This window comes from Haliotis rubra, unplaced genomic scaffold, assembly GCF_003918875.1.
Source record: "Haliotis rubra isolate DU_JTF1 unplaced genomic scaffold, ASM391887v1 Scf219, whole genome shotgun sequence".
NCBI classification, from domain to species: Eukaryota; Metazoa; Mollusca; class Gastropoda; order Lepetellida; family Haliotidae; genus Haliotis; species Haliotis rubra.
In genome coordinates, this window is record NW_025766214.1 from 397,212 (window position 1) to 420,102 (window position 22,891).

The 22,891-nt window shown below is 43.3% G+C and overlaps 2 protein-coding genes across 4 annotated transcripts in view; one reads left to right on the forward strand and one right to left on the reverse strand.

The window, feature by feature from the left end:
- The first annotated feature begins 1,281 nt into the window (after nt 1-1,281).
- Nucleotides 1,282-7,216, forward strand: LOC124277157 (caspase-7-like). 2 transcript variants are annotated; one of them, XM_046712813.1, is made up of 6 exons: nt 1,282-1,422; nt 3,266-3,515; nt 3,930-4,105; nt 4,595-4,730; nt 4,817-4,861; nt 6,978-7,065. In XM_046712813.1, exons 2-5 carry the CDS (start codon nt 3,305-3,307, stop codon nt 4,819-4,821), a joined length of 528 nt encoding a protein of 175 aa, XP_046568769.1. In that variant the 5' UTR covers nt 1,282-1,422; nt 3,266-3,304; the 3' UTR covers nt 4,822-4,861; nt 6,978-7,065. The 2 variants fall into 2 exon arrangements, with proteins under 2 accessions (XP_046568769.1, XP_046568768.1); XM_046712812.1 differs by lacking the exon at nt 4,817-4,861 and having other exon boundaries at nt 1,284-1,422; nt 6,978-7,216.
- A 667-nt stretch (nt 7,217-7,883) lies between these two features.
- LOC124277158 (low-density lipoprotein receptor-related protein 2-like) overlaps nt 7,884-22,891 on the reverse strand; it is a 48,195-nt gene continuing 33,187 nt past the window's right edge. Inside the window, exons 22-39 of one of the 2 annotated variants that reach the window (XM_046712814.1) lie at nt 22,571-22,684; nt 20,745-20,978; nt 20,026-20,172; nt 19,119-19,241; nt 18,431-18,550; nt 17,358-17,471; nt 16,629-16,748; nt 16,197-16,325; nt 15,646-15,806; nt 14,575-14,822; nt 13,649-13,849; nt 12,999-13,201; nt 12,512-12,634; nt 12,059-12,158; nt 11,445-11,621; nt 10,866-10,995; nt 9,474-9,648; nt 8,334-8,384 (exon numbers count right to left, since the gene is read on the reverse strand). In XM_046712814.1, coding sequence (XP_046568770.1) covers nt 9,508-9,648; nt 10,866-10,995; nt 11,445-11,621; nt 12,059-12,158; nt 12,512-12,634; nt 12,999-13,201; nt 13,649-13,849; nt 14,575-14,822; nt 15,646-15,806; nt 16,197-16,325; nt 16,629-16,748; nt 17,358-17,471; nt 18,431-18,550; nt 19,119-19,241; nt 20,026-20,172; nt 20,745-20,978; nt 22,571-22,684 — 2,585 coding nt within the window. In that variant the 3' untranslated portion in view covers nt 8,334-8,384; nt 9,474-9,507. Of the gene's footprint in view, nt 8,385-9,473; nt 9,649-10,865; nt 10,996-11,444; nt 11,622-12,058; nt 12,159-12,511; nt 12,635-12,998; nt 13,202-13,648; nt 13,850-14,574; nt 14,823-15,645; nt 15,807-16,196; nt 16,326-16,628; nt 16,749-17,357; nt 17,472-18,430; nt 18,551-19,118; nt 19,242-20,025; nt 20,173-20,744; nt 20,979-22,570; nt 22,685-22,891 lie in introns of both variants that reach the window. The other variant, XM_046712815.1, reaches the window with a different exon arrangement.

Below are 22,891 nucleotides of genomic sequence, written 5' to 3' on the forward strand. Positions count from 1 at the left end.
GCTTCGAAGACCAAAATAGTTCTATGTAAATATTGTAAGAATAGTGCAGTTGAAGACGAGGTCCATTTTCCGATATCAGGTCAGTTTTATGGCAAAAGGCACGCTCTTTTCACCCTCTGTTTAGCTTGATGACTCTTGTCGACCAGACCATCTTTATTATGGAATGTGATAACCTAGTATATCCCTTAGCTGCTTCAGTGTTACTTAATATGTTTAAAAGAAGAAACTTATTATAACGTATGATATTACACCGCCCTCCTTTTCTCTAAGTTTTACTATGTGTGTATGGAGATATATTTTATCTACGCATTGTATTATGGATGTTATGTGTCTCTGTCGGGCAGATGTTTCATATGTGATACAGAAGATTTTATATATTAAGTATATATCTGTGTGACACAATGATAAAACTCTGGGTGTGTGGGGGGATGTGGGTGTAGGATGGGATGCTGTAGTGTTGTGTAATGGGTGTTGAGGTTGGGTGGTGGGAGCGGAGGATGTGGGTGTGTGTAGTAGATACGTGCATTTAGCATTCATTTGGTGTGTGTGCGTGTTAGAATAATGTGTGAGTGGTGTGGGGAGTACTGGGAAAGTGTTGACTGTTTTAGTTATGTTTGTTTTAAGTATAAATTAAGGAAAAGGTCTCCCATAACCCACGTGGGTGGTTAATACAACAAAAATCTCTCTCTCTCTCTCTCTCTCTCTCTCTCTCTCTCTCTCTCTCTCTCTCTCTCTCTCTCTCTCTCTCTCTCTCTCTAATCTCTCTCTCTCCAGCTCTCTCTCTCTCTCTCTCTCTCTCTCTCTCTCTTGTCACCTTAATTGTTACCCAGCATCGGTCCTTGAGATGTTGTTCACTGGATTGTCTGGTCCAGACTTGATGAATTACAGACAGACAGCCGTCATATAGCTAAAAGATTGCTGAGTGCGGCATAAAACAAACAAACACACACATACCTACCTATATGGCCTGTCTCACACACCCTGACCCACACAATTATTTCCCTTCAGTCCAGCCCTTCTACAATGCTACAGCCCTAAATTAAACAAGTCTAGATTTCCTAAGATTCTGAATCTCACTGGGGCTCATTTTCAATTTAAAAGTAAGTGTTTCGTTCTATCCAAACTACATGTGTATATATATTCAGTGACTCAGCTTGAGTATAGCCCATCCACTTATTTCTTCCTGTGTGATCAGTGTCCGGAAGGATACTTCGTTTCACCGTGTTATATCCGACGGTCATATTCCAACGACGCTATATGTTTACATGTCGTCATGGTGACCAGTGACAGAGATGACATCCTTAGTACAGGTCGCTGATATAAATAGGTCAGCGGAATTTCTCCTAGTTTCATGAACCGTAAACAGCGCACCTGCGTGGGTGGTTTTTCACTAGCGTGGACACCCTTTACACAGTTTTCAAAGTGAGTAGCGTATTATACGTACATATTCAGTTTTGTTATTTTGTACAACTCATCCTTATATATTGATTATATCCTGCATGCATGTACTTGGTGTGTAAATAGTTAATGGTTAAATGTACATTGTCTCATGGCACATTGAGGGCGGATTTAAGATAGGAGGACTGTGTGGATTTATGAGTCCTGTTATTTTGATACACTGTAACGGATAGCAGAGGTCACAAGATACTATACATATTCAGGAAGACGAATGGTGTGCTGGACTTAAATAATTAATTGTAATCAACTTCCCACCACCGGTATCGACTATAACTATAACGCGTTACGGGAGTTAAATGGCCATCGGGTCTACGTATTCAAGAGCGTTATGACGAGGTCGTCGGCCGCCAGACACTGAGAATGGAAGATGCCCTTGTTGGACTGACAGATATGTATGGGTGGTTAGACGAGCGAAGGAGAGGGACATGGAGGTGATGCATGGAAAATGACACAGTTCTGTATGCTGGATCTGTAGAAACATTATGGAGGTATAGCTTCTAGAGACACCTTGATGACGACTCACGTTAGAAGTGTGAAAACATTTCCTAGGTTTTATGTATGCAATACCGACAAGGTACATCAACCCGGTTCTCACTGGTTTGTGGTTATCGTGATACAGCCAGGAAATATTTGATTCTTATGCTATAAATCCCAGCTTATACTGGTATGAAATAAGAGCTTTTATTAGTCGGTGCGGGGATGACGAATATGTGTATAATAAGCGTAGGTTGCAGGGGTTATTTAGTACCACATGCGGCCATTATTGTCTCTATTATATGTACCATAGAGTAAGAAGTTTTAAGATTAAAGAAATATTGAAACAATTAAATTTTAATTACAAAGAAAATGATAAACGAGTATTTATTTGGTATAATAGGTGGTTAAAAATGCGAAAAGGATAAAGCAAAACAAACAGCATCAACAACAAAAAGATCAATAGGTGATTTCATTTCTTTCTTTTTTTTGAGACTCACCCCTCGCTCGAGTTGTTAGGCTATATATGATTGGAACATATTGTCGGGAGTTCAATACTGACAAAGCCATGGCATGCGGAGGACGTGTTTACGAGGACTATTGCGGCTATGATGTGGAACCCGATGCAGACAATAAGAATGCTGTGCTAGGAGTCAAAGTGACCTCACCAAGATGTCGAAGCGCGTGTGCAAGGAAAGACATCTTTAAGAATTGGCCGCGACAACTATACCAGAATTCGCATGAACTTGCTGTGAAAGGATTTCTATATACCGACAGTATGACAAAGTAGAATGTTTTTGTTGCGGGATACGCTTAAGCGATAGGCAAGTGAATGACGATATAAGTGTGGAACATAAACGTCACTCCCCAGGATGTACGTTTGTTAAGATGACTTCACTGTTGGATGACTTTATTTTGTAAAGAAAAGAATACCCAAATGGATGTTCATAGATATGATATACCATTCAGAAATGACAATTTGTGTATGTATACGGTTAGCTTCGAAATAAAATCTTTTCAAATGTCTAATGTATTATGCCATTCTTTCATTAATGTGTATGCTGATGCAAAGATCGGAGAGTTTGGACGACGGTAATTGTGTCTTCCTATGCTACTGTCATTACAGTAAAGTTTACATGTATACTATTTTCCCCTTCGAGGTGGTGTGTTACTTCTGCAATAGCGATACGAACGCGCTTGACTTCTGATGACCTAGATAGGTAGATTACGTCATCCTTATTCACGGTACGAAGGCATGTGACGTCTTGCCATGGTGATGTAGATGGAATGATGACGTCATGAAATGCTGACGTATGAAATGTTATGGTTACAGGTGAGTTCAGGTATTCACATTGAGATAGCACAAGCAATCATGGCGTCAACAAAACACGTCTACAACATGAACCATCGACATCGCGGCTTCGCCTACATAATCAACAATGTCAAGTTCGACGAACTGACAGAAAGGTCCGGAAGTGAGGTAGATGAGGAGCGACTGACGGAGAGGTTTTCAGCCTTACAGTTCACGGTCAAGTCATTTCGTAACCAGAAAAGAACGCAAATGGTAGACCTATTAGACAAAGGTATGGATGCAAGGATGATATGATAAACAGTTTATATGAAAATAAGAAAAGGAGCACATGTGATGAAAAACTAGAGATATTATATGCGGAGAAATATAATTTCTTTCGTTTGAGCAGGGAGACTATATTATCCCTGGTTTAAGCGTTATATAGTCTCCCTGGTTTGAGGTACAAATAAGAATGACATTTCTTTCTCCTAGATACAACAAAGGGAAGTAATGCTATGAGTATGAGGGCGGTCTGGAAGGTATAAAAGGGAGGGAAATTTGAATTAGGTCATTCTAAGCTGCGGTGCACCAGCGGTTACTTTTGATTATGGACAGCCCCGGGGGAGTCCTTTGAACCTGGTCCTTCGGCTACCCTATCACCCCGTTGTTCCAAAGTACATTGACTGGTACATTGACACAATTGCAGCATCTAAAGACGACCACAGTGACAGCGACTGCTTCGTGTGCGTGATTCTGTCTCACGGGGAGGAGGAAAAGATCTACGGCACAGATGGTGCAGTGGAGGTCACCAAACTCTTGGACCCATTCAAAGGTCATCGTTGTGGATCTCTTGCCGGGAAACCGAAGCTGTTCTTCATTCAGGTGTTTATAGTGACTTTTGAGCAACAGAGTATGAATAAGTGGGTGAGTTTATTTTTACGCCGCACTCAGCAATATTCCAGCTATATGGCGGTTGTTTGTAAATAATCTGGACCAGACAATCCAGTGATCAACAGCATGAGAGTATGAATAAAGCACGTGTACATCCCGCCAGTGTCAACAGATAAACTCTCATTTCAAACAATGTCACTAGCCTTCAGCAACCCATGCTTGTCGTAAGAGGCGACTAACGGCATCGGGTGGTCAGGCTCGCTGACACATGTCATCGTATCCCAATTGCGTAGATCGATTCTCGAGTTGCTGATCACTGCATCAACAACAAACAAACAAAAGAGGCGACTAATGGCATCGGGTGGTCAGGCATGATTTGGTGCATACTCGTCTTCGTAAACCAATAGGGTAGATCGATACAACTGAAAAATGTCTCCAGTCGGCGTAAACAGCAATTTGCCCCTTTCTCTCTTGGATCAGGCATGTCGGGGGATGGAGTCGGACAACGGCGTGGATGTCCTCGGTGTTATAGGAGACGGCGAGGATGTTGATGAAGTTGCAATTTATAGGATACCAAGAGAAGCTGACTTCCTCGTCGCATATTCAACTGTCTACGGTAAGAGACTTGTTCCACTGTAGTTACTAAAATGGAGGCTATCAGTTTCTTGTTTTATTCAGTCGCTAATTTGTTGCTTGCTTCAGGTTGAGCTTAGGACCGAACAAATCGTTTGGAAAAGGTCTGAGTTTGTTTCGATTTCATCTTTTTTCATATATTGACCGACAACATGTCCTGCTTGATAAAGATCAAGTGTGAAAAATGGTATGATGGTCTATGTGTTCAGACACGCATACATCAGATGTCTTGAGTGTGTACCCAATATTCAGTCCCTGTACCCAGCCTTCAATCCCTGTGTGACACACTCACTAATGTACCCGGCATTCAATCCCTGTGTGACACACTCACTATTGTACCCAGAATTCAATCCCTGTGTGACACACTCGCTAATGTACCCAGAATTCCATCCTTCACACCCCTGTGTGACCCAGAATTCACACCCACTAATGTACCCATTCACTAATGTACCCAGAATTCAGTCCCTGTGTGACACACTCTTTAATGTACCCAGAATTCAGTTCCCGTGTGACACACTCACTAATGTACCCGGCATTCAATCCATGTTTGACACACCCACTAATGTACCCGCCATTCAATCCATGTGTGACACACCCACTAATGTATATGGCATTCAATCCATGTGTGACACACCCACTAATGTATCCGGCATTCAATCCGTGTGTGACACACTCACTAATGTACCCGGCATTCAGTCCCTTTGTGGTACACACACTAATGTACCCGGCATTCAGTCCCTGTGTGACACACTCACTAATGTACCCAAAATTCAGTCCCTGTGTGACACACCCACTAATGTACCCGGCATTCAATCCCTGTGTGACACACTCACTAATGTACCCGGCATTCAGTCCGTGTGATACACACACTAATGTACCCGGCATTCAGTCCCTGTGTGACACACTCACTAATGTACCCAGAATTCAGTCCCTGTGTGACACACTCACTAATGTACCCAGAATTCAGTCCCTGTGTGGCACACTCACTAATGTACCCGGCATTCAATACCTGTGTGACACACTCACTAATGTACCCGGCATTCAAACCCTGTGTGACACACTAATGTACCCGGCATTCAATCCCTGTGTGGCACACTCACTAATGTACCCGGCATTCAATCCCTGTGTGACACACTCACTAATGTACCCGGCATTCAAACCCTGTGTGACACACTCACTAATGTACCCGGCATTCAATCCCTGTGTGGCACACTCACTAATGTACCCGGCATTCAGTCCCTGTGTGACACACTCACTAATGTACCCAGAATTCAGTCCCTGTGTGGCACACTCACTAATGTACCCGGCATTCAATCCCTGTGTGACACACTCACTAATGTACCCGGCATTCAAACCTTGTGTGACACACTCACTAATGTATCCGGCATTCAGTCCCTGTGTGACACACTCACTAATGTACCCAGAATTCAGTCCCTGTGTGGCACACTCACTAATGTACCCGGCATTCAATCCCTGTGTGACACACTCACTAATGTACCCGGCATTCAATCCCTGTGTGACACACTCACTAATGTACCCAGAATTCAGTCCCTGTGTGGCACACTCACTAATGTACCCGGCATTCAATCCCTGTGTGACACACCCACTGACGTACCCGGCATTCAGTCCCTGTGACACGCCCACTTTCGCACCTGGTATTCAGTCTATGTGACACGCCCACTTTCGCACCTGGTATTCAGTCTGAGCGACCAAGCATCTAGTGCTGACGTGATACATTATTTATTATGTCCAGGTGCCATACAGCCTGTGTACTCAGGTTTCGGTTTCAGTTTCAGAGACAGCCACCTAACATTGACGCTATTATTGATTCTGCAACATTTAAACGGTCCATGTTAACACTTAAGTGGGTCATTATGAAAAGTGCTCCATTACTCCTTCGCCAGTGACAGGCATGTTACATTTGGGATAACACTTTCTCCGTAATGTACAGATTCTAGTACTTTTTGGGTCGAGATCCCATCCGTTATTCGAACACACATACTCAGAGTCGGGTACCTAATCGCCACTACTAAAAAGACTTCAATCTGTAACCCACACAGATACCGCGGTGTCCTTGGAAGTCCCGGATAGGACTCGACCCAAAAAGTACAAGAATCTGTAATTAAGTGAGAAATTGTAACGGGAAATATACCATAAGCTACATTTGACACCTTTCAAAACGACATTGTGTTTTCTAGCCAGGTATTTCTCTTACGTGTTATTTCCACAGGTTATTTGGCATGGCGCGACAGACGACAAGGATCATGGTACATACAGGCGTTGTGCAAGGTTCTAGAGGAGCACGGCAAGACCCTTGACCTGATGACTATGATGACCCGTGTCAATCACACAGTGGCCCACGATTATTCTGCAGAGTTTACGATAACCGTCAAGAAACAGATGCCATGCATAACTTCAATGCTGACCAAGGACGTATTTTTTCATCCAAAATAAACATTGTATACATCATTGTATAGTTGTGATTACACTTAGTACAGATCCTAGCACATTTGGGGGCAAGAATCTGGGGTTTTAATCCACACTCTGAGACAGGCACCTAATCGCCAGCACACAAAGTCAGAGATCTTGCCCACTCATCCACCATAGCTTCCGCAAAGATAAGTTACACGTGTAATTCACGTACTTTGCATTGACAAGTGTAAATTGGCACTGCCGAGGCTGTGAATATGCAATACCTTTTGACCACTTAAAAAAGTCATGCATTCATTACACTCATCGACAAAAAGGAAACGCCCATCGACCAATATAGAAACAGCCAGTCCAAGCCACGAAAAGCAGAGGAAGAATTATCCTACTGACGCATCGGAACATCACCTACTAATAGGCCATTGTGGGTTTCATTGCTTGCTGTTTAACGCCACACTCAGCAATATTCCAGCTATATGACGGCGGTCTGTAAATAATCGAGTCTGGACCAGACAATCCAGTGATCAACAGCATGAGCATCGATCTACTCAATTGTAATACGATAACATTTGTTAAACAAGTCAATCGCTTCTGACTTAAAGTATTGGTTCCTTCACGGCACAACAGTTATTTCGAATAATGTACGTACACACGCTGCCGACACACGCTGCGGACACACGCTGCCGACACAAACAAGAAACAAACAATCAACTGGTGTGATTTTATTCAGTTTCAAACCAGAACAAACTCAGCGACAGAACAAACTCAGCGACAGCAAAAGGAGACTGTACCGAAAGCATGTTATGGTGGACTTTACTGCGATAGCAGTACCTGTACTGTAATATCCGTACTGGACCCACACTGAATACTGGTGTAAATGTTTAATCAGAGAAATAACAGCATTGCTTTATATAATGGTACACCATTGAGAACATGTTTGTATTGAAACATGCCCAGAGTCCGGTACCCAATGTGCGCTAACATCAATGCAATAACGGTGTATGAACATTAAACATCTGAAAACTGAAACATATCTATATACAACACAGGAATCACAGACATACAGCTTGAATGCTGAAACACCAGATCACATTTCCACTGTTGGTTCAATCCCAGTTCCGATAATTCAGATATGAGAGGACAAATACTCCCCGCTAACCCGGTCTTGTGTCAGCCGGCCAGATATGATCATGATTGGTGTGTCATAGGACTGAAAGAAAAGTGATCCTGCGGTAGACAAATGTTCCATCCATGAACAATTCAACAAAGTATACATAAATACACTATGTAATGCGCAGTCCTCGAAAACAAAAAAAACTTTCAAATTATATACTCCGGTCGTTTTGATTAAAGAAACTACATGTTTACCAACATTCTGAATGAGTGAGCGAGTTTAGTTTTACATCCCTTTAACACAATTCCAGCAATATCACGGCGGAGGACTCAAGAAATGGGCTTCACACATTGTGCCTAGTGGGCGTGACGAGCAAACGCTTTAACCACTAGGCTCCCTACCGCCCTCTGAATACGAAAGCGTATTTATGATTTCGATTCCCTTTTTGGCGCTCACTCTAATTCTACGTTTGCTTGATTAAGTTTGGTTTAACGCTGCTTTGAAGGGTGTATTCCAGTTATATCACAGCTTGTCAGCCTCATGCAGCAGGAAAGCCCGGAGTGAGGCCGGTCGGAGAAGTTGACCACTTTGGTGAAACCAGTGAGATAGGGTATGGGGCGGACCAACCTGGAAACAGTATCCGGGCCAAACCGGGATTCAGACCAACGACAACAGCTTAATGACGTGCCAAGATAGTTTTCCTGCTACTTTGGCACACATAAACATCCAATGTCGAAAGATGGATATTCTGATAATATCAAACGCAGTAACACAAATGATAGACAAGGACTGACTACAATGGACAAGGTGTATACTCACATTGGGGAATTTATACATACTACATCTGTCACATGTAGTGAGTGAGTTAGTTTACTTTTACGACGCTTTTAGCAATATTCCAGCAATATTACTGCGGGGTCACCCGCTAAAGGGGCTTCACACATTGTACTTATGTTGGGTATCGAACCGTGTCTTCCTCGTGACGAGCGAACACTTTAACCACTAGGCTACCCGACCATCCCCTTTCACCACATATAGGACAACAATCTTGTCTTTCGGAAAAAAAGTTCCATTTAGTACAAAATAAATGGTTGATTTAAAGACCAATTCCCACTCTGTACAAGTTTAAGCTTATTGACAAGTCAGCAGAGAAAATGTATAAATATGGTCTTTGAAAAACTAAACCATCTTTGTGCGACATGCATAGAGCAGTTGAGGTTCATGTGTTGTTGACGCGGTGACAACCGTCTTGGCCAGCTACACTGGAGACAAAACTTCCCTGGCGGCTTGCGAACGCGGAGTCTACCGACATTCGGGACGTTGACGCAACTAGCTTAGTCAACCAGTCTTGATCTGGGATCTGAAACAATAGCAAAACTGTTTATCAAGGTTGTTTGCCGTGTTACGTCAACCTCAACATGTTACAGCTATGTACATACTCAGATTCGGACGAGACATTCTAATGACTGACACTGGGAGCAACGTTTCACGTTAAAGGGGCACGCTTACGCCATCCACCAAGTGACCACGCCTGACAACCAACGCCGACTTTCCAAATTCATTTATTGGTATGGTTCATAGCATGGTGTCGGTTATATTAAAATGAAGTCGGAATTACAGACTAAATGTCAATAGACAATATTACGGCCTTTCCCATTGGCAAACTGGGAACTTATGGGACGTCCTATTACTGTCTTGTGTTCTAAATGTAATGGCTCGGAACAACAGAGATAACCGTAAATGTGTCTGTTATACATTTCTCAAAACTGACCACGCACGCACGCACGCACCCTATTAGAAATTTCGATCTTCGTATGGTTGAAAAATCCAGAAACCCTAAGTATCATAAATTAGATTTCGATGCATAATTGTTACCAGGCGATTCCTCAGTGGATTAACGTATGGTTCGTATGGATGAAAAATCCAGAAACCCTAAGTATCATAAATTAGATTTCGATGCATAATTGTTACCAGGCGTTTATGACCATTAAAACTGGCGGTAGCATGACTGACAGACTGAGTTTGGTTTTTACGCAGCTTTTAGCAATATTTCAGCAACGTCACGGCGGGGGACACCAGAAATAGGCTTGACACAGTGTACACATGTGGGGATTCGAACCCGGGTCTTTGGCGTGACGAGCCAACGCTTTAACCACTAGGCTACCCCACCGCCCCTGACGGTGGCATGGATTCTAGTCAATACGAATTACGTCCCTTACACTTTAGCTGATGACGTTTGGTTGGTCGGTAATATGGGAATGCGGTAATGCAAATCAAGGGTAGGTAACTGCTGTAGCAGGAACCACGGGAATAGATCAAACTAGGTTTTCCGAAATGCTATCGGATACCTGTTCTAAGGTGCCAATGCACGTGTATTTGTGTGTTTATGGTTGTCAGTGACAAACCTGTGTTCTCGTAAGTTTCACCAAAGTAAATGCCTGGACCACTTTGAGATTTTCTCCAAATTCAAGCTGACATAAGCATGCTGTGACATGATTAGAATGCCGTCCAAAGCAGCATTAAACTACACATGTATTCACAAAACACACTCACTCACTGAGGTTCACAACTACTCACATCATCAAAGTCTTGGAATCCTGGGTTGCCAAATGCTATCTCTGTGACCAATTCTTCAGACTCCTCGTCCTTCGATTTCCTGAATGCTGGGTTGCGGAACTTGATGATGCTGACCAAGTCTATGCCTTTCCTGGCAAAGTCAAACATAACAGGGATGTTATGGAGGACTATCATAAAGGACTTAAGGTATGTTTTATAGAGGTGGCACACACCGAGATGCCATGTGGCTGTTTAAAAGGGGTGCCTTTGCGTACTAAGTATACGGACTTCTAACTGACTTGTTCAATACCCTTAGTGAGGATCCGTAGGATGGAAACAAAAGGAACCATCCATTTCGTCCTTTGGTATGTCGCAACCATGGGATCGAACAGTTACCCTTGGCACACAGGGCAGATGCCGGATTGACACTAATCAACATGTGTAATGTGCCAACAACCTCCAGTCACCCACTAATGTCCCATCAACCCAGTATCAACCAGCAACCCCAGCAACCCAGTATCAACCAGCAACCCAGTATCAACCAGCAACCCAGTATCAACCAGCAACGTGCCCACAACCCAGTGTCACTACCGACGTTACCTTTTTGAGCGGAGGAAGTAGATAGCCCCTGCGGCACACGCCGTGAAGACAATAATAGCCAGGACCACCCCAGCCACCCATGCCTTGCTGCTTTCTTCCTCCACCTTTTTCTTCTTTATCTTCTCCAGTGCCGGTATTGATACTTCACACTGGTAACCCACGTAGCCTGGGGGGCAGCTGACAAAAGACCACAGAAAGTAAAGGATGAGGTATTGGATCACAGTGAGTATGGTATTACGCCGCATTTAGCAATATTCCAGCAATATCACGACAGATAGTCTCGTTTTGAAAGTGACGTCGCTATCTTCATCTCTATATTAGGCATACTCACAGATTCCATCAGGTGATGAGCCAATCCTACGACTGATTTGATAAACACTCATACTGAACACAGTGCATCGTTGAAGACTTAACTCTTCAATGGCCCAGCATACCCTTACAAACGAATGGGTGGACATGATCATGTTCTTGGTTATTCTAATACCCAGTAATCTATATATACTTCAACGTTTGACAGATAAGTATATATGTCATCCTTTGTAAATACACACACCTTTAAAGAGGTCAGAAGTATATTGTATAGATTCAGCCTGAGAGTAATGGAGTTGACAAACCTGCAGTATGAACCGTAACTTGCGTTTTTCTTCTGTATGCCACCATTCAAACACTCCAGATTTCTCATCACGTCCTCATGTAAAGCTGGGATCGTTAGGTCTGGGAGGTACGTGAAACAGATACAAATCATTAAAACATCTTGGGTTCAGTTTCAAGCACAGTTGGGTTCATTTCAAGCACCGTGGGTTCAGTACCATGGCGGCGGTCTGTAAACAATCGAGTCTGGACGACACAATCCAGTGATCAACACCAGCATCGATCTACCCAATTGGGATACGATGACATGCGTCAGTGAGCCTGACCACTACAGTAGTTAGTTACATCTTACAAGCTGAAGAGAGCAGAAGAAAGTCTAGTGGCGTTATACTGTACACTATACAATGCAGTTTTGGCCACGCTCATGCTCAAGAGGAAGGATTTATTGAGGCAGTCCTAGTACGAATAGTACTTACTGTCGCACTTTTTGTCAATGGTGGAGTACTTCATGCCGTCCGGACACATGCACTGTGCCTTTCTGTCTGGCACCAGAATACACAGGTGCTCGCACTTCAGCGCCTTACAGGGGTTGCTCTTGCCTGAAGCATAACAGTAGTTGTGAAAATAAATGATGAAATGTAGTTAAGTAACTGACAAATATAAGGAACATGGTCATGAATAAATCACTGGACGGCCATAAGACCCTCACAAACTGATGTAAAAAGGACAATAATCAAAGAAGGTTCCCCATATCACATTACCAAAGAACAATTCACCATCCCCAGAAATAGCGTCCACCCCCTCCTCACGTTCCTGACGACTCTACATGCCAAAGCACACTTTTTGACTCGCTGCAACATTCCCACGGGCCCCAACACACGTCACTTTGCCAACATCTCCCACCCTATTCGACCACACAACATTCTACCCTCAAGGCTGAAAGAAGTAACCTGTGGCGCTTACCATTAGTAACCGACTGTCGGACAGGATGGACGACCTTGACCCCTCGTGGTTGCAGCATTTCCTGCAGTGCCATCCGTTTCTTGTGGCTGGCCTCCTTGAACCTGGCGTACTGAACTACGTAATAAGGTTCGCTCAGAAACAAACTGTTCTCAAAGAAGTCCAATGAAAACGGGATGGAGGACAATCTCTCCAGCACCGGAGCACTGGAAAATGGCAAAATAGAGAAATAGAGAAATCACCTCTTATGATTACATTCTTAATAATTACTTACTCCTCATACAGGCAGAATATAGAAGCAAAGTTTCCCTCTTTTCCAACTACGCTTTAGTTTCCGAATTCTTAGCTAGAAAATGGTGTTCAATGTTCAGTTACCTTCCTTGCCTACCTTCCTTGAGATATGGGCATATTACGGTACAAATCAAAATAGAGACATAATGCATCATTTAGACTTATCCCATCTATTATAATCAGAAAATATCGTCAATATTCAGAGAATGGCGTCTTAATAGATTCGACGTACAAAATTGCAGTTGTTTTACAAATGTAATGCCAACAGTTCAGCAATTCAGATGGGAACATATCGGCCAATGAGAATCTGACAATCATGTGTCAGCTAGGTTAACCGCGAATATACAATGTCAGTGCCTTACTGTTCCGTCCCTGCAGTGGTACAAGTACTGATTGCATTCAGTCCAACGTCTGCCCAGTAAAGCCTGTTGGTCACGGTGTCCAGAGTGAGAGCCGCTGGACGCTGCAGACGTGACGTTACAATGTCCATCTGGTGAGTACCGTCCATGTAGCCTCGTGTAATTGCCATCCGCCCCTCATTGTCCGCCAGCCAGAACATGAGACTGTTGTAAAATGTAAAACATCAACATCATGGGCCGTCATTTTGCAACGAGGTGTGAAAATTATATCACTGGATAATTGAAAAACATTGTTAAAAATAGGGAGACGCAAGCATGTTCCGAAGTCCAAGTTCCGAAGTCCAAGTTCCGAAGTCCAGTTCCGGAGTCAATCAGCCTGCTTGTTATTATGAATGTTCAAGCTATATGCCAGCTGCCTCTAAATAATCGAGGCTGAACCAGTAAAAACCCGTGGCCGATTTGACAAGGACGCCCCACGCCGTTGTTGAATAATTATCCACAGTCAATCAGGGCCTGGTTCCACAAAGCTATCTCAGTAGAGCATGAACTGCAACTGTCTTGACGCTTAACTCGCTTTGAGGCAAGAGGGAAGACATCCGGAGTACCACTTTACTGGGCTCGGCATACAGTGAACGAAATGGGGGCTTTCAAACTTTCCGTCATTTTCTAATCTGAATTTGCACACAAATTAGAGCAAAATAAAAAATCTCTTTATGGCACTCTGAGCACACTCGTTTTACAGACTTCTTAAATTCCAATTTAAATACAAATTCATTAATATGAACTTTTTCTTGCACATATAAATCACCTGAAAAATCCGAAATATTGATGATGAGTCAATGGAGTTCAAAATGATTTTTCATCATATCACCAAACATTGGAAACCATGTAAAACATGTTTAAATATTAAAATAGCAACAATCACTTGCCCTTCAGTCGGATGTAGAACAATAGATGATGGTATTGTTCGTCTCCTTTTCAGCAGAGTTCTGCACGCGACTCTCCTGCCAATGCTACAGACGGTGATGAACCCTTTGCCATTCAAGTCGTGGGTGTAGTATATGTTCCTGGCCAGCCAGTCAACAGCCATGCCAGTCAGCTTCCCTAGGGTGCGGACTTTTGTTGTATGGGCTGCCGCGTACATTTTAATGACCGAGGTATTACGGCCATTATTCACCTGAAATACCAAGTGAGTGAGTGAGTGAGTTTAGTTTTACGCCGCACTCAGCAATATACCAGCTATATGGCGGTGGTCTGGAAATAAGCGAGTCTGGAACAGACAATCCAGTGATCAACAGCATGAGCATCGATCTGCGCAATTGGGAACCAATGACATGTGTCAACCAAGCCAGCGAGCCTGACCACCCTATCCCGTTAGTCGTCTCTTACGACAAGCATGGTTACTGAAGATCAATATTCTAACCCGGATCTTCACAGGCAGAAATACCAAGTGAGTGAGTGCAACGAGGTTAAAGCTGCTTTGAATAGAGGCACAGTTGACCCAGTGGAGAGAACAATTCAGTGCAATGCATCCTTCATTGGTTATTCCATGGATGAATTGTTGTCCAGTACGGATTCAAACCCTCTTTCAGCTGATCCAGTTATGTAACATACAAGCCAAAATGACACAGATCGTAGATGGCCTAGTGGTTAAAGCGTTCGCTCGTCACACCGTAGGCCCGGGTTCGACTTCCCACATTAGTAAACTGTGTGAAATCCATTTCTGGTGTTCCCGTCGTGTAATTGCTAAAAGCGGCGTAAAATTATACTCATTCCAAGTGGATCGGGACTGAGCTACACTCTGTTCTTGCTAGCACAAGCTCCAGTTAAGCAGGAAGTTGGGTTTTATGCCGCTTTTAGCAATAGTCCAGCAATAGGACAGCAGGCGACATCAGAAATGGGATCCGAACATAGTACCTATGTGGGACATTGAACGCTTTAACCACTAGGCTACCCTACGGCACCATCGACTTCTGCAGAACACACGTGTGACCTCTTACCTCCTCCGTTGACCAGAATATGACTCTTCTGTCAGGCTTGGTAAGTACATCAATAAACATCGGTGGTGATGATGTAACGATGGTATATTCGTTAGATTTAGTGCCGATGTTAACCTTGCTGATGCCGTGAAGATGTGCTATCAGAAGATACGGACGTTCACCTGCAGGAGAGAAACCCGACGTTTCAGGAGAACATTCACAGGGAAAGAACCGCATCTACACAGAAACGCTTATGTTACCCTCCAGATGAAGAGTGTCTGACTGCAGAAGCCATTGTGACCAACCGATCCACAACTTACTCTTGTCAGATGCCTTGATTCCGGGAGGGTAAAAAGGTATGAACACATAGATATGACACTGACAGAGACTGATACTTAAGTACATTCGTTAAGAAATCTAGTCTTCGGAAACTGAACAGAAACGGGCAATTGTTGAAAGGAATGTAACATAAGTATTAGCGGAAATGAAGAAATGCGGCAAAAAGTATCAAGATGTATTCACTCATTTTGTCAATTGCTTGATCAAGGAAATTAACAGAATCGCTGACTTACCGACCGCTTTGCATGTGTGGCTATCGATTGCCAGTTTATAGCCGTCTGTACAGTGACAAGAGTAACCTCCCTTGAGATTCTCACATATTTGTCCGCATGTCCCATTCATGTGTTCACACTCGTCGATATCTGGAAATATACCACACCGGTTACAAAGATATCAGTTCACTCAATCATTTTCTTTAGGTTGAGTCCCATCAGGGATTCGAACCCACACTGAGGCAGGCACCTAATCGCCAGCACACAAAGTCAGCCATCTAACCCACTCAGCCATCGCAACTTCTGAAATAATGGTGATACTAGTGTTATTTGGTACTGTGACTGAGAAAGTGTAAACCTCAATATAATGTGTTACATTTGACCACTTTCTAAATGGCATTGTATATTTATGCTGGTTATATAATAAGTGAGAATGCCCTAGAAGTGTCTTACCCAAACAGCTTCTTAAATCATCTCCCAGATCGTAGCCATGGCGACAGATACATCGAGCACCTTCGTTGGTTATAGTGCAGTTATGACTACACCCAAGATTTGCAAACTGGCAGGATTTACCTGAAAGAATCATTCAAAACAATACTTAGATTCATTTGCCCTTTGTATGCCTCACAAACATTGTTACATGAAACACGTGGTTATATTTCGGCAGATTTAAATCGGTCCCAGTGATATCAGGTTTGTGAGGTGAGGTGAGGTGAGGTGAAATTGGGTTTAACGTCGTGCTTGAGAATATTTCGCTCATATGAGATACCACTGAGATACCATGTCGCAGTGAAGCATGAATACCCCACTCAGACACATTATACTTACTCCGGGCCGACCAGTCCTTGTTGTACCCATTATTGCCGAGAGCCAGGCAGGGACGAACAAGTAATATATTTTAACGTCTTTTGGTATCATGTTTGTTGTTTAACGGAGCAGATATAGGACACTAAATAATTGAGTCTGTAACGGGATCGAGACTGCTCATGTTGACATGTCATCGTATCCCAGTTGCGTAGATCGATGGTCATGTTGTTAATCACTGGATTGTCTGGTGGATTCTGTACAGACCATAGCCATATATATGGATTATTGCGGAGTGCGTCGTTAAACAACAAACCAACCAACTAGCAAATAAGTTAACCACAAAGGCCTTAATGTTGAAAGAGGGAGGCAACCAACCACACAGCTCGTTCTCATCAGATCCATCCGGACAGTCAGGCTTCAGGTCACAATGTAGTTTCTCCTCTATACACTGTCCGCTGAGGCACTGGAAGGTACCGACAGGACACAAGCCTAATAAAGGAACAGTTTTCATTCCTGGATAAATGAGTTATTGCAACAGAAATGCGATTGTTTTCGCAATACTAAAGTTATATTAGAGGTGTCTGAAAATATTCAGAATGGGACGGTCAACAGATGGCCGATAGCATGAGTAAATACCCCGTCTGGGAAAGATGACACAGCCATTATAACAACTGCTTCGTTGTTAATGAACAACACATGGTGAACCAATCACAATCGAGCACATGCGAGGGAAATTGAAATGCATGCTGTTTCGTGCCGTCCAGCCGTTTCACACTGAGAACGCAATACTTCCAACATATATTCAAGTGACGAGAGGCGGCTTAGAGAACTGTGGTCTTTATCAAGGATACAAAACACTGAGCAAGAATGAACATTTCATACATACGTAAGAGTGAGTGAGTGAATGATACCATCTATCGCGGAAACCGCACACTACGTTTATAACGAACACGCTTATAACGAACTGACGGATGTGACGAACTGACGGATGTAACGAACTAACGGATGTAACGAACTAACGGATGTAACGAACTGACGGATGTGACGAACTGACGGATGTGACGAACTGACGGATGTGACGAACTGACTGATATAACGAACTGTTTTAGACCACTGTCACTGCATATTTTAGTGGACATTCTCACAACGAACTAAGGTTATATCAAACATTAGTGTCACCTCTCAGCTCGTTAGAGTAAGTGAGTTTGGTTTTACGCCGCTTTTTAGCAATATTCCAGCAATATCACGGCGGAGGACACCAGAAATGGGCTTTACACATTGTAACCAAGTGGGTAACCAAGTGGGGAATCGAACTCGGGTCTTCGGCGTGACGAGCGAACGCTTTAACCAGTCGGATAACCACCCCTCAGTTCGTTATAACCGTTGTCTCATTTACATCAAGCCTATTAACCGCAAAAAGATGATTGAAGTTGCATGTAATGTCTTACCGCAGTTATCCCCATCCTCGTCGGAGCCATCTGGACAGTCCAAGACAGCGTCACAGACCTTGGACTTCGCTATACAGAGATCTCCTGACTGGCACTTGAACTCTTTTCTGCCACACTCCACTACAGTAGAAAGATTTGAGTGAGGTTTGTATTTCATGTTAGAGCATAGGATGACCAAAGAGGTCACACAGACCCGTCAAATAGGTCACTAGTCCGATCAGCCCATCCATTTTATAACAGGCATAGTTTCCTGGAGACCAAATCAGGGCTGGAATAACCACATAGTTCTCTCAGAGAAATGTTTCAGAAACATCTTTACCAGCGAGTGAGAAAGATTTTATGTTGTAATCATAATATTTCACGGAGGGAACCCCCAAAACATGCTTCGCACATATTACCTACATAGGGAATGGAACCCCGATCTTCAGCGTGACGAGCGAACGCTTTAACCACTAAGCTACCCCACCGCCCCACATCATTACGAAGCCAAACACAAAACTTCACATGAACTGAGGTATGAACACATTTGTAACATTGTTGTCTCTCTCACCGCTCTTCCTACATTTCCCATCTTTCAAAGCATTATTAGACTAAAACGGGCATGCAATCAAATGTAGGATGAAATCAAATCGGCCCCACCCTGTATTTTGTTGAGTGAAGCGACAAAGTACATGACATGTTTACTTACATGTACAGTTTGTTTCGTCATCACCATGGGGACAGTCTCTGTACCCGTTGCACATTAAGTCTTCTTCGACACACTTGTTGATTCCAAGAAACACGGTACAGGTGTAATATTCCTTAGGGCACTCTACACACGGAATATAGAACACATGAACCCTCCATTAGGGCACTCTACACATGGAATATAGAACACATGAACCCTCCATTAGGGCACTCTACACATGGAATATACAATACATGAAACCTCCATTAGGGCACGCTACACATGGAATATAGAACACTTGAAACCTCCGCACTCTACACACGGAATATAGAACACATGAAACCTCCATTAGGGCACTCTACACATGGAATATAGAATACATGAAACCTCCATTAGGGCACGCTACACATACATGGAATATAGAACACATGAAAACTCCATTAGGGCACTCTACACACGGAATATAGAACACATGAAACCTCCATTAGGGCACTCTACACACGGAATATAGAACACATGAAACCTCCATCAGGGCACTCTACACACGGAATATAGAACACATGAAACCTCCATTAGGGCACTCTACACATACATGGAATATAGAACACATGAAAACTCCCTTTGGACGCTATACACACGGGACATAGAACACATGAAATCTCAATAATCGAGTATGGACCAGACAATCCATCGATCTACGCAATTGGAAACCGATGACATGTGTCATTCAAGTCTGCGAGCCTGAACACACGATCCCGTTAGTCGTTTCTTATGACAAGCATGGGTTGCTGGAGATCAATTGTAGTAGAATCTTCACGGGTGAATACAGACCTAAAGAAGTAGAAGATCTAAACATAACTTTAAATAGGTTTAAGATATGTATAACACACACGTCTCCCACACGGGACATCAGAAAGAGGCTGCCTACCTGTTACAATGGTGTTCGACTTCTCCATCTTACAATCAGCTGCTTCATCAGACCCATCATTGCAGTCAGGGAAGTGGTCACATTTGCTCACCAGGTCAATACACTGACCACTCGCACATGTGAACTGCGTCGGTGAACACGTGTGGTCTGCAAGGAAATACATCAGAAGTGTCTGGGGTGGACCAAGAAGTAGCGGGGTTAAAAAGAAGCTTGGTCGCGCAAGAGATGAGGATTGTAAAGTGTCTAAGGTTTGGTATGTTTATACGCACTTTTGGTGGAATTACACTGGTTTCGATGTAGATTTGAGGCATTCAATACTCGTTCTCTGGGCCCGTTGGCACAATACTATCTGAGAGTGGTTGAATGCTTGTTGGATGGACCTGATCTTGTAGGACGGTGCCCTTATGAATATATAAAATATATGAAAAACAATTTTTTGTTGGAGATATCTATCGGTGACGAAAGTACGTTTTCTAGTCGGTAGAAAAATGCTGGTCTCGGGGATGAAACCTAGACCAAATAAGTTTAAAAATCTGAAGGTCGACCCCTCGTCAGTACGACAGACCAGGTAAAATTACACGAAAGAACCAGTGATCTTATAACTGCATCTAAGTAGTATATTCTCATTTTGTATGTTGTAAGACCCAAATATATATTTCCAAGATGAAGACTGGATAACAAAGGTGAGACTTCCTCAAATGTTTCACAAAGTGACTTACTGCAGCCGAGTTCATCACTGCCGTCAGGGCAGTCGTTGTCGCCATCACACCCCCATTCCCTTCTGTAGCAGGTTTCGTTGTCCAGGCACATCAGCTGGTCTGGGGAACACTGCTGTGGGCAATTCATCTCATCAGTGCCGTCCAAACAGTCTCTCTCCATATTGCAGACAAACCGGGAAGCCAGCAGACACCGGATCCCGTCACAGCGGAACTCGTGTGCCTTGCATTCATGTTCTGTGTAGGTAGTAAGATTTAATGTCCGTTTTAATGCCATCGTAGGAACAATGTCTTTTCAATCTTTACGAGAACGGCCTGTAATAAGCGAGTCAGGGACAAACAAACCGGTGAATGGTTTCATAATACAGTAAAGTACGTGTAGAGGTGAGGTGAAATTGGGTTTTACGTCGTGCTTGAGAATATTTCGCTCATATGACGACGTGCATGCGTGTGTATGTGTATGTGCGGCTGCTTGTACTAGCCCAGACTTAAGCTGGTTTTATAGTGCTAGCCCACCGAGATACCATGCCGCAGTGAAGCATGAATACCCGACTCAGACACATTATACTGACTCCGAGCCGACCAGTCCTTGTTGTACCCATTAATGCCGAGCGCCAGGCAGGGACCAACAAGTACCATATTTTAACGTCTTTTGGTATGACGCGGTCGGGGATCGAACCCGCGACCTTCCGCACTCCGGGTGGACGCTCTAACCACTACACCACGGAGGCGGTAGTAACAAATAGTGAACTGTGTCAACATTTTAATGATCGTTTGTTAAAAAACTTTTTAATGTTTAGGACATTAATTCTGCAAAAAAGATCACAGAGTTGGTCTGATGTTTTGATTATGATCAGTGTTTCATTGAGTATTATATGTTTAGGAGTTTTCGAGTTACATTGCAATTCATCGGTCCGATTTTGAGCCAAACGGACTATATGCGATTGTTGAAAGGGAAGACGAGCATCAGCAGACAGCCTTAGTTGTAGATTGGTCTAGTTTACATCGTTACCACTCGATCGTATTTGTTCCATACTTCATACTGATCAACAATCTATTTGACTTATGATTATGATGTTTGTGTAACGTGTTTTAAAATATCCACGAAGATAAAAAAAATGAATACATCCCTCTCAATGTGTAGACTATGTTTAAAGTCATATTTAGGTATTTTGGGTTCGGTTGTAAAATCCAGATAAAATTCACAGCCGTACCTGTAGTGTTGATATATCTGAATGTATTTTTAACCCGCAATGGACCAAATTGTTATTACCCCATAATGTGAATAAAAATTATTTTTGCTGTTGAAGGTCATGTCGTAATGGTCAAGCCATATGACGTCGATCTGTAAATAATCGAGTCTGGACCAGCCAAATCAGTGATTAAGTGACTGAGTTTAGTTTTACGCCGCACTCAGCAATACTCCAGCTATATGGTGGCGGTCAGTAAATAATCGAGTCTGGACCAGAAAATCCAGTGATCAACAGCATGAGCATCGATCTGCACAATTGAGAACCGATGACATGTGTCAACCAAGTCAGCGAGCCTGACCACCCGATCCAGTTAGTCGCCTCTTACGACAACGCCTAGTCGCCTTTTGTGGCAAGCATGGGTTGCTGAAGACCTATTCTACCCCGGATCTTCACGGGTAATACAATGACATACGCCAACCAAGCCAGTGATCCTGACAATGACAAGTCGTTCCGGTTAATGACATCAAACATGTTGCTGGTGACCATTTCTAACCTGGACAACCAGGGGTAAGTTAGGATATAAAATTTAATTGTGTTTCATAAGGAGATTGAAGTATGAATGCACCCGTGACCTACCCGGGCAATCGGCCTCATCACTTCCATCACCACAGTCCGCATGCCCGTCACACTTCCACAAGTCCTTGATGCAGGTGCCGTCCGCACACTGGAAGCTGTCAGGCCAACACGTCGCTGTGTGGAGACAAAGGCATTCAAAGGAACTGCTTTTTCCATGTGTAACCCAGTGTTTCTAACAATGCACTGTATCGTAAAACTAGCACCTGCAAGTAGTACGGTCTTGAGGTGGTGAGATGAGGTGAAATTGGGTTTAACGTCCTGCTGGAGAATATTTCGCTCATATGACGACGGGCATGCGTGTGTATGTGCGGCTGCTTGTAC

Excerpts from the sequence above, each read along its gene's own strand:
- LOC124277157 (XM_046712812.1), top strand. The coding sequence starts at position 3,305 with ATGGCGTCAACAAAACACGTCTACAACATGAACCATCGACATCGCGGC. Across the intron at positions 4,106-4,594 it reads CGAAGCTGTTCTTCATTCAG|GCATGTCGGGGGATGGAGTC; the intron begins GTGTTTATAGTG and ends CTCTTGGATCAG. Across the intron at positions 4,731-6,977 it reads CGCATATTCAACTGTCTACG|GTTATTTGGCATGGCGCGAC; the intron begins GTAAGAGACTTG and ends TTATTTCCACAG.